Genomic DNA, 15,536 nt, shown 5'->3' with positions numbered 1-15,536 from the left:
GCAGCTAGAGCTACTTCATGTTTCCAGCATTACGTGGGTTGAAGGAACAATTGCCGCTAATTCGTAACAAGCTACATTTCTATTTGAAAGTTATGAATAACAGCAGTATAAGGGGAAGGTGGCACATATGTTGCCTATTGATTGGTCACGTTGGACTGTTTGGAGACGGCTATTGATGAAGTCATCATGGTCTCTACTTTTAACAACATAAACTGAAAATAACCTCAAGGAAACGGGTTTTGTTTTTGTTGTTATTTAGGTAATGAGGCAGTACCGAAACTCAACAGCCGGGAAAGTAAAGAACTGAAAAAAGATTTATTATGGATGTGTCCGACAACAATTAATTAAAGAGTTACTTTCTTTAAGTTCTGCAAGGTACAGTACAGAATGGGCAGTGTGCTAAAGAGCTAATAAAGTGAAATAGCCTCAACTATTTAGTCACAATAGCAGTATAGCATTATATACAGTAGGATAAAAGTAATATATAAGGATGGTGGCTTACAACTTTTGGCTCTCAACTCTGGTTTCAGTAGCGATAATATTAGAATTGCAACTCAGCGTGTTACCTCACAGTTTACTTCCCTACATTTTTTTTAAGTTTCCCCAACAAAAATGTGAGTTACTGATTTTACACCTGGGGAAAGTGCGTGAAAAAGACATTTTAATTCACTGTCACGCACCCTTGACCGTTAATGGTGAAAAATCTTTACTATCTGTCTCCGCTGTTTAGAGAGGGTATCTCCATAACTCAGTCCCCTGGATTTCTCAAAAATCACGACCCAAGGCCTGAGATACGAATACGACATTAAGGTGTTATTTTCATTCTTTTTCCATCAAGGTTTTCTTTGTGAAAATTGCTTATGATCCCAGCTTGCTTTTGTTATCAGTAATGTACTTTAATTGTTGCATTCTCTGCAAAATGACTGAACTAATTTTGACATCTTGAATAAAACAGTGGAAACTCAAACTAATGTGTATGAATGAAAACAAACTTCGCGTTGCTAATCAAGTAGTAGTTGTGTAAATAGAAGACGCCATGTTCGGTACAATGTTTGCATAACGTTCGCATGTCCCTATGTTCATTTGTAACTTAAAGTTTACACCATAGGGTGTTAGTCCTTCAGCACCTAAGCCCTTATCTTGGACTACCCACTAAACCAATAGATAAATAGTGCACACTGCACTAAAATGAAAATAGCATAACTTCCACTGACTACAAAAGTATTAGCTAAAATGCAGAACATGGGTGAGTTAAGTTACAAGGGCAAACGAAAGTTTCTTCAAGTTAAGAAAGCCCCTAAAGCTCATTAGAACACTCAGGGCAAGAAGGGCCATTATTTGGGCCACAGTAGCCGTTATGTCCTTTGAATTGGACACCAAAAAACCGGCCACAGTAAACCGCCCCAGTCCACCCCTGCCATTTTCCTTTTTTCCACAGCTTCGCCACTGTGCCAGTTCGAATGACTCTGCAGGCTGGACAGTTAATGCCACTGATTGGTCCACAACATCCATCATGTGCGGGGTACTGGACACCAAAATACCTGAAATAAAGCAAACTGTGTTTTATGAAGTCCGTCAGGTGAACAGGAACTTGAAACAATGACCTGTTACCCGGTTTTTATAGCAGAAAATGTACCAGTAAAATTATAACGACAGTTTCCGGTTTGTTATGTACAACAGCGGAGGAACCAGTAGAACGCTCTTTTCAATTTCGGCGCCAGTCGACCAGCAGACAGTAAAATGGATATTTATCGTGGGCTCCCCACACGAATGGCAAAATGCACTATACGCAACGAAAAAAATGATCGCATATCAAGTATTATACAGACAAAAAACTTGAAATTAAAATTACGTGCTTGATATAGACGACTTGTCAGTTGCAAGTCTCGTATGCTAATTTCTCGTGTTTACTGAAGGTCACAACTCTGTTTTCAGACATAAAATAAACGGACATTAAAAGGTTTGCTGGCAAAAAAAAATATTCAAATGGGCACTGCATTTACTTTGGGGGCAAAACTCCGTTAATTATTATTACTTCTCCAAAAAAAAAACTGTAAGACTTTGTTCACTTTTTTTGAGTTCGTTAAGTAATTTCTCGGACAATGCTTTGAATCACGGCAGTGATTGGTTGTTTTGAAGAAAATCACTGAACAATGTCGAAAAAAGTCGAGATTATTGCTGGTGCCTAAACAAGCTACTTCCGAAAAAAAATGTCGAAAAGAAAAATTTAAAAAAAGCTATCAGAAAGAACAGTATTTACGCTCATGGTTCGAGTGTCCGCGTCGTGACATAAATGTTAATGTTTTGTCAACAAGTCCAGCAGGTGAATTTTCAGACTTTCACAGTCAAGTTGTTCGTATGATAATTTTTAGTGATTTTGTTTCCTTGCTGCAATGTTTTTGTTCAGATTAAAGCGAATCAAGTTCTCAAGATTGTATTTGTTGACAATTCCGAGGGAATTATCTTATCGCCAGTATAAAGCATATCACTGAGTAGTTTTCAGAATTTCATGCAGTCGATTATATAAACCTCACCTATTTCATGTCAGTATACGAGCAAAAGAACTCTATTTCCTGTTATTCCTTATTCAAGCGGACTTCTTTTACAAACTGAATCTTGCTTTACGATTTGTACACCGGACGGCAAATATTGGTGGCTGTTTGATTTAGACGTTTCTCTCGGGAGTGCTCCACTTGACGGAACGGCTGAATTTTAAGCTACCCATTAATTTCAGTTCTAAGTTCTACCTAACTCAAGCTGAAAACGAACAGAAAAATGATGACTTTCAAGATAATTTTCAGGACCCTGTTCAGGACGTTTCGATTTAGGGCTCGAAATAGTAAAATGAGATCCTCCAATGCATGCATACGTGTATATGTGTTAATGTAATGAAAAAAAAAAAAATGCGGACGGCAAAGTGAAAGTAAACAGTAGCGCGACACAGCGCTTTGCAATGATTAAAGTCCGAAGTTATTGGCTTAAAGGAAAAACAGAAACAGAAAATCGGTCAAGGACTGAGCCTCGAGGCTTACTCACCTTCCACAATACCAGAGACCAGTGGCAAGGGATTTCTTTGGTGAATAACGCGGTCCTTTGCACGGGCGATAAACACAGTTCAAGGCAACTTTGTCAAGCTCGCTCATTTCTTTGTTTAGGTCCTTGTGTGGTTTGGTAAACCAGACTTTGTCGCCCCTGTTACGAGTTAATTTTTTATCTTCGGGATACAGCATAATGCTGAAAGGATCAAAGCGAGTTAAGCCCAGTATCTCTTCAACGATCTCGTACTGCGTGTACCAGAAATCTTTTGTAGATCTTTGCCAATTCAAATGGAGGGAAGAGTCTCGATCCCGTCGCTGATGCTCATGGTCGAAAACCAAGGGCGTGTAGAAGCTCGTGACAGCTCGTGCCCTTCTTTTCACTCTCATCGGAATAAAGGACTATCTCCGTATAGGGAGTCTGCAGGATGTTCCCCCGAGTGAAACAAAGATTGTCCTGGCTATTTCCAGCTATCTTTATTTTCGCTTCCAACGGGTCGCTTGTGATGTAGAGGAAGAGTCCTGGCGCAGCATTGTTGATATCCTTGATGGCTTGCTGTAGGTGATCTATCCAGGCTGGTGCAACGTTTATGGGAATCGGGTGATTGGGCTCGCGAGCAATCCAAATGGGCACTACGACCTGATGATCTTCATCTCCCAGTAGCTGCAGACTCTGTATCTTGTAAAACCTCTCTGGGCTTGCTTCGCCAGAGTCTGAGGTACTCGTCGACTTCACTTTATTGTCAAAGTCTTTCGATGTAGAACCTCGGTTGTAAGCCTCAGTTAAAGCTGAGCTACACATGCACTCATTTCTCACACTATCTTCAACAAAGTCTGAGGTACTTGCTGGTAAATGTCGCTGCTGAATTCGACCAGTGGACGGATCAAAGTAAAGTTCTTTCGCCATGACGGAATGACACTCTGAGGCAGTTAGTAGGATTAGAAAGAACGAACGGAACACAGCAGTGCTTGCGGAAGTTTACGGAAAGTGAGAAATTATCATGCGGGCAAAATACGGGAGTGGCGAGTCCGCGAGAGGACTGGGGAGGAAGCAGTGAATCTCAGTAGACTTTAGCAAAGTCCGTTTTATGTGTTATGTAATTTACAGTGAATCCTGTCGTTATCCTTAGCGATAACAATGCAGATGTTTTTCCTTTGTTAATAACAGTCCAGAAGCTTGCCTGGTTAGAAAACCCTCGAAAAGATTTTTTTCTTGCGACATTTGTTGGCAAAGCTGTGTGTAGCTGTGCACAATCAGACTTTTATGTAACATAAGGCATAGCAAGCAAATGTATATCCGTTGGTTTTCTAGTTTTACTGTGGTTTTCTATTTGTACTATAGTAAATGATATAATATACGATTGTATGATTGCTAATTTCTAGCTAGTGATGGTTTGGAATTAACTGGCCTATTCGCGGATGACTAGCCTTTCTAGACGAGGTTGATCGTCTGCATGATGGGGCAAATATGGCCAGCAAACCATAGTTAGTAGAGCAAAAGGAAATTGACACACCAAAGGGAAGAAGGATTGCGTGACCCAAAGAGTACAAACTAAGAGTGACCCTTGCCCTGACCTATAAATAAAAGCTCATTAACAGGCTAACCAGAGTGCAAATTAGGCTTACCGGAGTGCTTATTGGTCTAACCAAGGGGGAACAGTAGGCCAAACTGGTAATACCGTTTTTTTTTTGAGCTGTGTGAACGAGTACTAACCCAAGTGGTTTTCGTTGGTTCGATTGGATTCAGCCTTGGAAGGGGCGACCGTTTTTCACTACCTCCACCCCATTCCTCTGGAGACCTCGCTTCCCGCATATTTTGCCTTTGCACACTAACAAAACAGCGAGAAATACGGGACTTGCAATCAATAAATCAATAAATCAATCAATCAAATCAATCAATCAATTAATCAATCAATCAAAAACTTTTTTAACGTGTCAAAAAGAGCCTTAGCCGAGGGGAAACACCACTCTACTAATTGGGGACACTTAGAAATAATCCTACAGTAATATATAAAAAGAACCTCGGTATACGTGAATCTGGGGTGCATTATTGTTTCATCTAACCATAGTTACACGTGATTTGCGTAATTTTAGTAACTGTGTTTGTCTCCCCTTGCATTTTGTTTTTTGAACTGGCTATACATCAGTGGTTTTCGTGTTTTTTTTTATAATGGTTTGCTTGAATAAACGACATCAAAATACTAAAATGTTACAGAGCAGGCAGGACGAAACGCTATGTCTAAATTATAGCTTTGTATGGTTTTTCATAACCGAGTATTTTTTTATCTTATATGGCGGCCACAAAATTGTGATAGACGTAACGTAGATTCTAATGGCAATATTCATTGTTTTTCACATCAAACCTCTTTACATATCACATCTAAATTATTACCAGGACTGAAAATTTAAATGGGACATTGAAAAAAGTTTTTTGTGACAATACAGAAACACGTTCACTTGAGAAATCGCAATTTTTTAAAATTAATTAAAATTATTTTAGTCTGAAACGAAACACCGGATGATTCTAAAATTTCCGTTTTTTATGGCTAAAAAAATTAGAACCTGGCACACCAAGCTGAATAGCATTTGAAATATGTGGTGAGGGAAAAAATGGGGGATGAATAGGAGTAACTTAAGGCTACCATTGTTAGCAGCTACTAATCTTAGCGATTTTTTTCTAAACAAGATTTAGTGACTATAAAATTAAGCGATTTTCTTAAAAAAAAAACGAAGTCACTTGAAATTGAATAAATCAGAAAGTGGGTCCTCCCTCAGGGAAGGCAGTCTTGCCCTCCAAAACGTGGTGCAGACTGCACTGTGAGAAGAGATTGAGAACGCTCGAGACGTTGCTATTATTGACCGACAATACTGACATACCGCATTTATGTGAATAAACGCCGCGGCGTTTATTAAATTTTTCGTGATTCGAGTGCGGCGTTTATTCGAGGGCGGCGTTTATTTAAAATTCAATTCATTTCTTGCAAATAATAGCATGGTAACTGAACATTTGAACTAAAAAAACAGGAACATGTTATAGTGCTTGCCTCAAAAGTCATTTTCAGTATCTTAAAACATTGTTACAATCAAGGAAAATAATTATTTCTGGCTTGCTCAAGCTTGATAATTACTGGATTTGCTTATTGAGTCTATTATTCGAATAAACGTCGCATCATGATGCGGCGTTTATTAATATTTTTGCTCTAAAATGCGGCATTTATTCGAGGGCGGCGTATATTCGAGGGAGGCGTTTAATCGAATAAATACGGTAGTGCAGCTACATCTAAGTCGACTATATTTACCTCGGAGGGGGGTCGGGGTGGCGAGGGTTATTTCAATTTAACGTATATTAAATTTAACCGAGACAAATTTTAGCGAGTACTAAATTTAGCGATTTTCGCCCAACTTGCTAAAGATGTGACCGTTAACAATAGTAACCTTAAGGTATTCAAATTCCCCACCCATGCTATTCTTTGGCCTAAAACATCGATCCGCCACTATTTACGTTCAAATCCGTATCCGCGTTACTTGAAAACTTGCTGTGCTGAAGTTTCACTGCAAAACAGTGTAGATCCTTTTTTTACGGTGCTTTTTCAAGAAGTTTCCTATCATTGCTTGTAAAATATATACGAAGGTAACCTTCCCACATTATATAACCCAGCAACCCTTGAAAAAAAATTCCACAATCCGAACCTCAAGACAGGCAGCCTCCGGAATCCGCGTCAAATTTCTTAACTGGTCTACGACCCGCGATGCAAAATTCGCAACTGGAATCCGCTCGACTTATCGCAAAAGTACGCAATCTGCGCGTTTAAGGCCAAACCCGTTGATCGGCGAACCAATTCGGACAATTCGCCCCCTTGTAAAACATCAAGGGTGAGGGTTAGAGCCATGATGGCACAACTCACACCAGTTCACTTGCACAAGTATTGCCGACCAAACAGAGAGCAACATAGGTGCCACAATAACCACCTAATACTACTCTCACCTCTTTTTAAGGTTGAGTTTCCAAGCGGCTAAATTACAGTTGCTGCAGAATAAAGTTACAAAGGCAGGAAATTTAAGTGCATGGTACTCACAAGCAGAAACTGTCTAACGTCCACTTTGTCAATCCTAGTTTGCGATGGTCTGTTCGACTTCCAATAACAAACTCCACATCCTCACTGGCATTCTTTTCCAGAGTGTCATGCAACAAACACATAGTCGAAAAGGCATATCTGTTTGTCCTAGAGTACAGAATTCAAACGTCAGCTACAAAACGTATTGTTTTCAGTAATATTGCTCAGAGGGTTGGCTACCTTTCTAAGGGGGGGGGGGTAAAGTAAAACCTTGTTGAAAGCGAATGCCCAAAAGGCAATGGTATTAACACTGGCTTAATTTGGAATAGTTTGATATGACTAGGAGTACTGCTATTCCAACTGATGGGATGCTAGTCCATCACAGGTAACCCCAGCATTTTTGTCAGGCCGCCTCAATTTTCTGGTGGTACCCCTTTTATACTCCTGTGTGAACAAAAGTATCCGTGACAGTAAAAGATTAAAAAACTTAACACAGAAACGCCAACTCAAACTTTCAGGAGTAGACTAATACACATCAACTTATTTTCAAAACTTATATAAGGTCCTTCCTCAGTACTGCATTGCGCATCCTATACTGAGCGTATCCCGCGACATTATGAAAATGGCGGCTTTTTCTGTCCTAGGCTCGCAAGAGAGATAAATCATCGTTTTCTCGTAAACGAGTACTGGGACCTATATATTTTTTTTCTATTTTTCTGAGTCTGGCAATCACCTTCTTTTTTCAAAATGAATATGAACAAGTTTCTATTGTAGAAAAATAAATAAAAAATGGAAATGTGAACTTAGCCCGCGGGGGATGATAAAATTTTTTTTTTTTTTTTTTTTTTTTTTTTTTTTTTTTTGTTATTTTTTTTAAATTAAATTTTTTTTTTATTTTTGTGTTGGGGATGGGAAATTTTGTGGGTTTTTTTGTCGGGTGTGTGATGTTGAGAGGAAAAACCGGTCTTACCCTTCTGAGGGAAGAGAAAAAAAAAGGCAAGATTTTTGGGGGAGGGGGAAAAAAAAAAAAAAAAAGAGAAAAGGAAAAAAAAAATTTTAAACCAATACGCAGAGAGGTATAGGGGGCCCTGAGTACTCGTGATAATATATAACTTGCTGATGTTGTAAGGACTTTTTGGGATTATAATCAAGGTCTTCCTGCTACTAAATGAATACCAGGAGCCCTCTTTTTTATTTCAAAAATTAAGTTCTCTTGGGAGGAACAAACAGAAAGCAAAGTTTGAAAAATCTTCAGTTCTATTTTGGGAAATGACCTTAAATAACATATTTTAACTTACTTATCATCATGTTCCAAATTAAAAGAATATTCACCCTCCTCTGAATAACCAAGGATCCTACATTGAATAAAATAACCAAATTTTTGTTCAGATCAGAAATTCAACAACTAGAGTTTAAACAAAATACACATCAACATCAGCCAACAATCATTTCAACGTACTTTTAGAATTTTTTTAAAAAAAAACACAAAAAAAAAAAGAGGTTTTAAAAAAAAAAAAAACCTTACAGAGGAATCCCGATTTCTCAAACTTCCAGGGGAAACGAAAATTGCTTTGAGGAATAGGCTACTTTTGATATATTAAAATTCAGCTTGGTAGTGAGGCCTAGAGGACACAAACAAAAGAAATTTCACAAGCATGTTTATTCATTCTTTTGCTTGTGTCCTCTAGGGCCTAACTACCAAGCTGAATTTTAATAAATTGAAAGAAGCCTATTGGCAGGTTCAAGAAATCGGAGGTAAAATAACAGAGAAGTACTATCCAAGGGAAATGAAACTTAGTTCAAGAAATGAGAAGTTTCAAGAAACCAAGAGTTCAAGAAACCAGGATTCTACTGTATTTTATTTAGGAGTTTCCTCACCTTCCATTTCCCTCACAGAAATTTCCTCCAACCAAAAGAGCAACATGAGAATTCAATGGTACAATCTGTACACTTAAAAACTCTTCTCCACCATCCTGTAAAAAAATGAAATTAGGATTTTCCATCAACAAAGTGGTGGCCATATTAAAGAGGTTCAACTGAAACAAATTTCTTTTAAATGTTTTCTTACAGTAGGAAGACTCCATTTGTGAAGCACAGTCCACTGTGCCCCAGGTACAGCTGTCCAGATGATGACCAAATGAGCCAGGCAAACAGCTAAAATATCTCTCTTTTTCTTCAACAGTGTCACATCTTTCTCTGTTGATGGCTCGTAAGATGACAAAGACACAGACTTCACTTGATTGTTCTCACCCTCTACGTGGTGCTGTTTAAAAATAAAGGAACCTTAATGAATCCCTGGTTTTTGAATGCCATGTTGAGGGGGGTGAATAGGAAAACGGATCGACGGATTTTGACTATATTTTGGCCCGGATTTCGGATTCAGAGCATTTTTAGGATTTCGGATCCTCCAATCGATTTGGTCATTAAATAACAACGGATAGGATTCGGTCATTAAATTATGTGACGGATCGGCGGATTTGCATACCCATATTACCCCCTCCATGTTTTAGGGTTGGTGTTATAGAAACCAGAGTTAAGCGAGGTTAGAGATTCATGTACATTGTCATGTTTACATGATTGGTTTTTGCATGTTGCAATTGTATGCATGGAACTCAAGACCAAGAAAACATTTAACACAAATCCCTGTTGGTATGGAATGGGCATCATATTGGATTATTTGACCTGAAATCTATCAAAAAGGATGGAAAGTAGAATGTGATGAGAGATCCCTGTTTTTTCAGGTTAATCTATTCCAGACACAGACATACATCATGTTGCACCTTGTTTTGCACTAGCCACATGATCAACTTTTTTTATAATCGCATAAAAGCCAATTAAGTGGTAAGTGGCAAATGTACATTTGTATTACTTCATGCATATGCAAGCAAATTTCAATTGGATGCTTACGCTTGAAATGAAAATGTCATTATGGAAAGAAAAAATACAGACTCGACCAAAGTTGTGCTCTTAGAATAATTGCAGGGTACCAAGGTTCGTCTGTGAGAATCTTGGGTGCCCAGCTCTTAATAGCTTTCATGATAGCAAAGTTATACAAGTCGCCTAAAGACAAAAGTGCCGTGGCCCTGGGCTATGCTAGAGCACAACCCTGACTTCACAGTCTACTTGGATGAGTAGTAGAGAGTAGTAGTAATTTACCTGTAAGCAAGCCATCATCAGCACAGGAGAAAGTTCTGACCGCTCCTCGGGTGATGTCATACAGGATAACTGTGAGGTCTCTAGGGGCTCCTTCATTTTCCCATGAGGAGTAGCTTGATCACCAATACTTGGTTCAGGATAAAATGGACTTGATTCTCCTTCACTTAAATTGAACTCTCTTTGATTATACTGTTGCTCTGGACTTTTTGGAATTCCTTTATCACCTTTGAGGGTCAGAAATGTTTCACCAGAAGTCTCATTCATATCATTTGTTTTTTGACACTGGTGATCAGAATCTCTCTCCTTTGAAAACTCATTCATCTTCTGGGGTCCCCTAGAGTCACTTTCATCATTATCTAATAATCTCTCATCATTTTCAAAGCCACTTTTGATAAATATCTTTTCATGTTCATCACATAATACATGTTTCTCACAGTCACCAGGGCTGAGTCTACATTTCCTTTCAATGTCACTGGTTTGCTGAACATCATACACTTCAGCTGTGACACTAAAAGAATCAACATGACTGTTTTTGTGACGACTTGACGCCATATCTGTCCTCACAAAGAGAGGCTTTTTGATTTCCGTCATGTCCTCTTTTGATTGTTGCTTTGGAGAAATGCTTTGGAGAAAAGCTATCCTTGTAACTTTTTACAGGTTCTCTTTGTAACTCAAGATCAAATTGCTTTTGTTTGAAACTAGATGGAGATTCATTCATAGCACACTCAGACTGCTTGTTGCATTTTAAATTTACAGATGTGGAAAGGACCTGTACTTCATCGGTTCTGTTTTCTTCTGTGATTAAAGCTGAGTGGTTCTCCACTCGTGCTGAACCAGCTAGCACAGAACTTGCAGACTTACTTAAAGGGTAACAACAGCCTTCCTTTATTCCTTCCTCGCCCTTTGAATCTGACAAAATGTTATGTCCGTTCATCATACCAACATGTTCTCCAGTTGCTTTGCCAGATTTATCATTTCCCACCACTCTATTAGTCCTCTCAACTGGCAAAGCACCTTTAATCTTTGCAAGCTTCAACTTTGCAAACTCTTTATCGGGTAAGGAAAAGTCTACTACAACACCCAGAGAACCACTGCTTTTTATCTGTTCAGAGGAGGGCTTTGGAAAAACAAAATCCTTGGTCATTCCTTCTTCAGCTAGATTATCACACAAACTAGACTCCACTGTGTTATATTTCGTTATTTTACATGTATCTTCACTGTGTGAAGTGCTTTCTTTCTTTGCTCTGGCCTGTTTAGATCTTGCTGGTTTTGTTTTCTGTGAGTGCACAACATGACTGTTATCCTGAGATAGAACTGTTTGGCTTCCAAAGTTGGGTGTTGATCGTAGCCTTGGAGATCTCCTTGGAAACTCTTCTTCAAATAGCTGTAACCAGTGCCAGTTTTCTGAAGGAGAGTTGTCATTTTCCTGTCTAGAGGAACATCTACCAACATCTTCATTTTCAACGATACCTCCTGCCTTTACAGTGGATTCATCTAAGCCTTTCTTTGTGGAGACCTTTTCTGAATTATGATCTGAAGAATGTTTATCCTCAACAACAGAATCTACACCTGGAATTTCCATCTCCTTAGCAGCAAGTTCTCTTTTATTATCTGGCAAAAGAAACTTCATTAGCTGAATCACTGTGCTCCTTATTGCATGCAGAAATTATTGGAACACTCATTGCCAAGACCAGAACAACCAACAATTTCTGCATTTTTTACAAACAACCAACAATTTCTGCATTGTTTACAGTCCAGTCTTGATCATTCTGAGTCCCAGAACAATCTTTGTGTTCTTCTTTAACCACATCAACTTCAAGAATCTTTTCATTATCAGACAACGGAATAGAGTCACTGGATGATGTAACACAATTTTTCCCAGCTGCATTAAATTTATCACTGCCGGTTTCAGATGTGAGCACTGTAACATCTCAATATCAGTATCAGATTCAGTCTCATGAATACATGATTCCAAGCGGTAAAGATCTTCTAGACTTCTCCTTGAAGCTACTGTTTCCCCCACTCTCATGGCATCTTTTGTTTGAAGGTGGTAACTGATTGGTTTCTAGAGTGTCCTTGAATGTTACACTTTTACCAAGTCCCTTTTTGTGAACAGATAAAGAGCTTGATTTTCTATCATCTGGAGCAAATACCTCCTGAGGCAATAACGTACTTGATCTGTTCTGGACATCACTGTAATCAGTACTTCTCATCTTTAACTGGAAAACCATGAAATGTCTGCCGTCTTTGCTTGCTCTTTTCAGCTCTCTAAGGAAATAATTGTGAATGAGTCATAAAATTAATTACAAACTGAAGAAAACCTCCACTTGTGGACACCTTTCCTAGCAAGACACCTCTCCTTAGCAGAGACTCATAGTCCTGGCCACGTAGAAAACACCTAATTTGTATAACTAATACATGAAAAAAAGGGACTATAAACAGTATCCTTGGAAACAGGATCTACAGTACCAGTCACCTTTCTTTCCACCATTCCATTAACTCTGTGTCTTACAGTTCTTTTATAAGTGATGGCTTAAGACATGCCAGAGATTGCTTTCCACAATGACAATGAGCACTGAGTGGATAAGCATTTACAATTAAAACTTACCTGAAGTTTTCTCAAAGCCTTTGCATGTTTTCTCTCCAGTTCTATCAGCCGCTGCCTTATAATCTAGGGAAATAAAGAGGCTGTTACTATGCACACATTTATGCATTATTTAAAAATTTTCCTTTGCCTCTCAGTCTTTTAAAATCAGGCCTGGCACAAGACCTTCACATGAAAGCAGGTTTTATAATAACCATATAAGCAAATTTAAGGGTACTTCCCATTTGTCAGAACTGGTTGGCCAGACCAGTATATTCAAGAACAGAATTCCATTGCTGGTCAGTGACCTGTCAAATAGGTCAATACATAAATATCATACATTGTTCTGGTGGATTTGTGGATTTTACATTCAAAACTACCGGCCCGGCCAGCCAGTCCTGACAGCCTTCATTTTGAAAGAGAGGAAAAAGTTAACTCAGAAATGACTTGTAGGTTCATGAAAGGACTAAAATAGAGGGGTTACACACTTATTTTTTTGTTAGACGGAAAGGGTTTTCCAAAGGATCTGTTTATACTGTACAAGGAACATAATATTATTATAAACCAAATTTATTATGTCATATATAAAAAGAGAAAAGTTGTACTTTAATAGTCAAAAAAGGTATATTGCAAGCCTGGAGATTTTTTCTTCCAGATAACTAATTTAATTGAAAGAGTCCCCACATATTTGCAGGAAGATTTCTTTTCGGCTCCCAAAACTTCAACGTGACATCCCAAATTGCCGACACACAGGAACTGCGCAAAAATTTAATAAAGTCACGAAAAACAAGCCAATGCCTTATACAAACTACATTTGCACATGTTAAAGAAGTTAACTTACTGTGTCCTTTTCACTCATGCTGTTTTCAAGAAAACAACGAGCAAAACGTCTAAACAAAAGTTGCTTGTTCGTCTTCGCTCCAGTGGGCCGCCATATTGTTTCGCAAATTCGTCTCGAATTTCGCGGGAACATGGGTAGCAGTGTCCCGGATTGAGGTAACAGTCTTCCACGTTTTTGACAGGATAGGACTGCAACACGTACAGAGAGTAGGGGCCAGCGTTTTAACTGGAGAGCGGGATTTTTCTCGCATGTATTACTCGATGGGGATATTTTTTTTTTAATACAGAATACAGGAAAAGGGGAAAACGACCATATGGCCTTTTTTTATTTCCCCAAAAATAAAAATGTACACTTTCCCATAAAGAGAACCTTTCAAAAGAAGCTGAGTATTTTTGTTTTCCCAAATTAAATTTAGAGAGGAGTTCAATACTGCAGGTTCATCCAGACACACATGTACAGTGTGGTAGTGGGTAATCTTCTTGTGGTATTTTGGTAATTTTAATCATTATTAGTGGCGTTTCGCAAACCTGGGGGATGCATTTTTAACATTTTGGTCAACAAGAGGTCTATATAAAAACTCAAACTTCAAGTTTTTCTGACCATTTTCAGGTTCTGGTTATTTCAGAAACAAGCAGAAACAACTTTTTTGTTACACAAGTTGATATGTAACACTACCGTCACTGCTTGTTTTTGCCCTGTTTTTTTTTTTGCCCTCAAAACAGCAAAACTGCCAGCTGTGCAGGCTATGACAATTCAGTACTTCCCAAATTTTTGCTAACTTTTCTTGCAGTATTGTAGCAGGCCCATAATGAGGGGGTGTTGGGAGCATCTGCATCCAACCCCCAAGAGCTGTCAAAGATATGCAACTACTAAAGAAGTTCAGTACCATAAACTCAATATTTTAATGTCTGACAATCACACTGGCAGTTACCTTAAGCCCAACATTAATGGCCACATTAATGTTCCTGTATCTGGATCGAAAAAAAGTCTGGGAAAGTTATTTATTTTTACTTAAAACAACATTTCCATTGAATTTACATTCGACACCTGCACTAAAGCTGTAAAACGGTGAGATGTTTAATTAAATGGAGGGAGCCCAAAATCCGAGCTTTCATGATCTGCATGGCTGCAGCGAATCTTAAAGTTAACATTGCACCGAATATCTTCTTTCTAACTGACTGGATGATGGACACTGTCAAATGCACCAGTTTTATGATCAGATGGGTTGGGCTTTGCTTCATATGTGCAAATTGTCACGCCATGGCGATGAGCCTCTTGAAAATCACCCTTCAATCCTATGAAATACACCTTGCTTGTTTCAGCTCCAAAGTTACGCGGAAAGTAAATGGACAGGTGCTCCACGTTGGAAAATCGTGCCACCTTGGGCGTGTACTCTAAACTGCCATCGTGGTCTTCGTTCATATCGAACGTTTGATCAGGCTCCGCCTTTGCATCGTCAAAAGTCATAAACGGGCGATTTTTATAGAGCTTCATCTCTGAGGGATGCTCGCCATTTTCACCGCCTATGACGACAATGCCTTTCAGTTTGACCTGACCAACAAAAGGAATGTTGAACAGGAGTTCCTCGTCCGCGTCGCTTTCCACAAATTTAGTTGTATCCAAGCGTTCGTCCCACGGTTTGAATACGTTTTTGGCCGAACCTTCCTCAGCTTCGTTCAAGCACTGAAGCTTAATTAGGTCTATCTTCAAAAAAAGATGAAACTGGGCGCCCCTATCTGCTTCAGAATGGTCGTGCTCGTGTTCATGATGCTCGTGGCCACATCCCGCCATGTTGAAAAACGCGGGAGACTGGAAATGGTTCTGGTCCTTGTATACTCCATATAAAACATCACAAAGTGTCGAAT

General features: G+C 38.9%; 2 protein-coding genes and 1 pseudogene across 3 annotated transcripts in view; all 3 read right to left on the bottom strand.

Moving 5' to 3' along the window:
• Positions 1-13,826, bottom strand: part of LOC144632136 (uncharacterized) — a 32,381-nt pseudogene extending 18,555 nt beyond the window's left edge. Inside the window, exons 1-10 of the transcript XR_013566861.1 lie at positions 13,672-13,826; positions 12,855-12,917; positions 12,212-12,514; positions 11,998-12,100; positions 10,832-11,912; positions 10,247-10,800; positions 9,159-9,353; positions 8,969-9,063; positions 8,389-8,445; positions 7,112-7,258 (exon numbers count right to left, since the gene is read on the bottom strand). The product of XR_013566861.1 is annotated as an uncharacterized LOC144632136 (transcript). The remainder of the gene's footprint in view (positions 1-7,111; positions 7,259-8,388; positions 8,446-8,968; positions 9,064-9,158; positions 9,354-10,246; positions 10,801-10,831; positions 11,913-11,997; positions 12,101-12,211; positions 12,515-12,854; positions 12,918-13,671) is intronic.
• On the bottom strand, positions 1,418-4,565 carry LOC144632492 (uncharacterized). Its single transcript, XM_078491162.1, has 2 exons — positions 3,037-4,565; positions 1,418-1,541 (listed from the first exon to the last, which is right to left on the bottom strand). Exon 1 carries the CDS (start codon positions 3,940-3,942, stop codon positions 3,361-3,363), a length of 582 nt encoding a protein of 193 aa, XP_078347288.1. The 5' UTR covers positions 3,943-4,565; the 3' UTR covers positions 1,418-1,541; positions 3,037-3,360.
• Positions 13,827-14,560: 734 nt separating the features above from the next.
• Positions 14,561-15,486, bottom strand: LOC144632488 (PITH domain-containing protein 1-like). The gene has a single exon (XM_078491157.1). It carries the CDS (start codon positions 15,460-15,462, stop codon positions 14,842-14,844), a length of 621 nt encoding a protein of 206 aa, XP_078347283.1. The 5' UTR covers positions 15,463-15,486; the 3' UTR covers positions 14,561-14,841.
• Between the last annotated feature and the right edge of the window lie 50 nt (positions 15,487-15,536).

Source organism: Oculina patagonica, chromosome 12 (assembly GCF_052425735.1).
Source record: "Oculina patagonica isolate OP01 chromosome 12, crgOcupat, whole genome shotgun sequence".
NCBI lineage: Eukaryota > Metazoa > Cnidaria > Anthozoa > Scleractinia > Oculinidae > Oculina > Oculina patagonica.
Note: the sequence above shows the minus strand (reverse complement) of the source record. Positions and strands in the feature narration are given on the sequence as shown.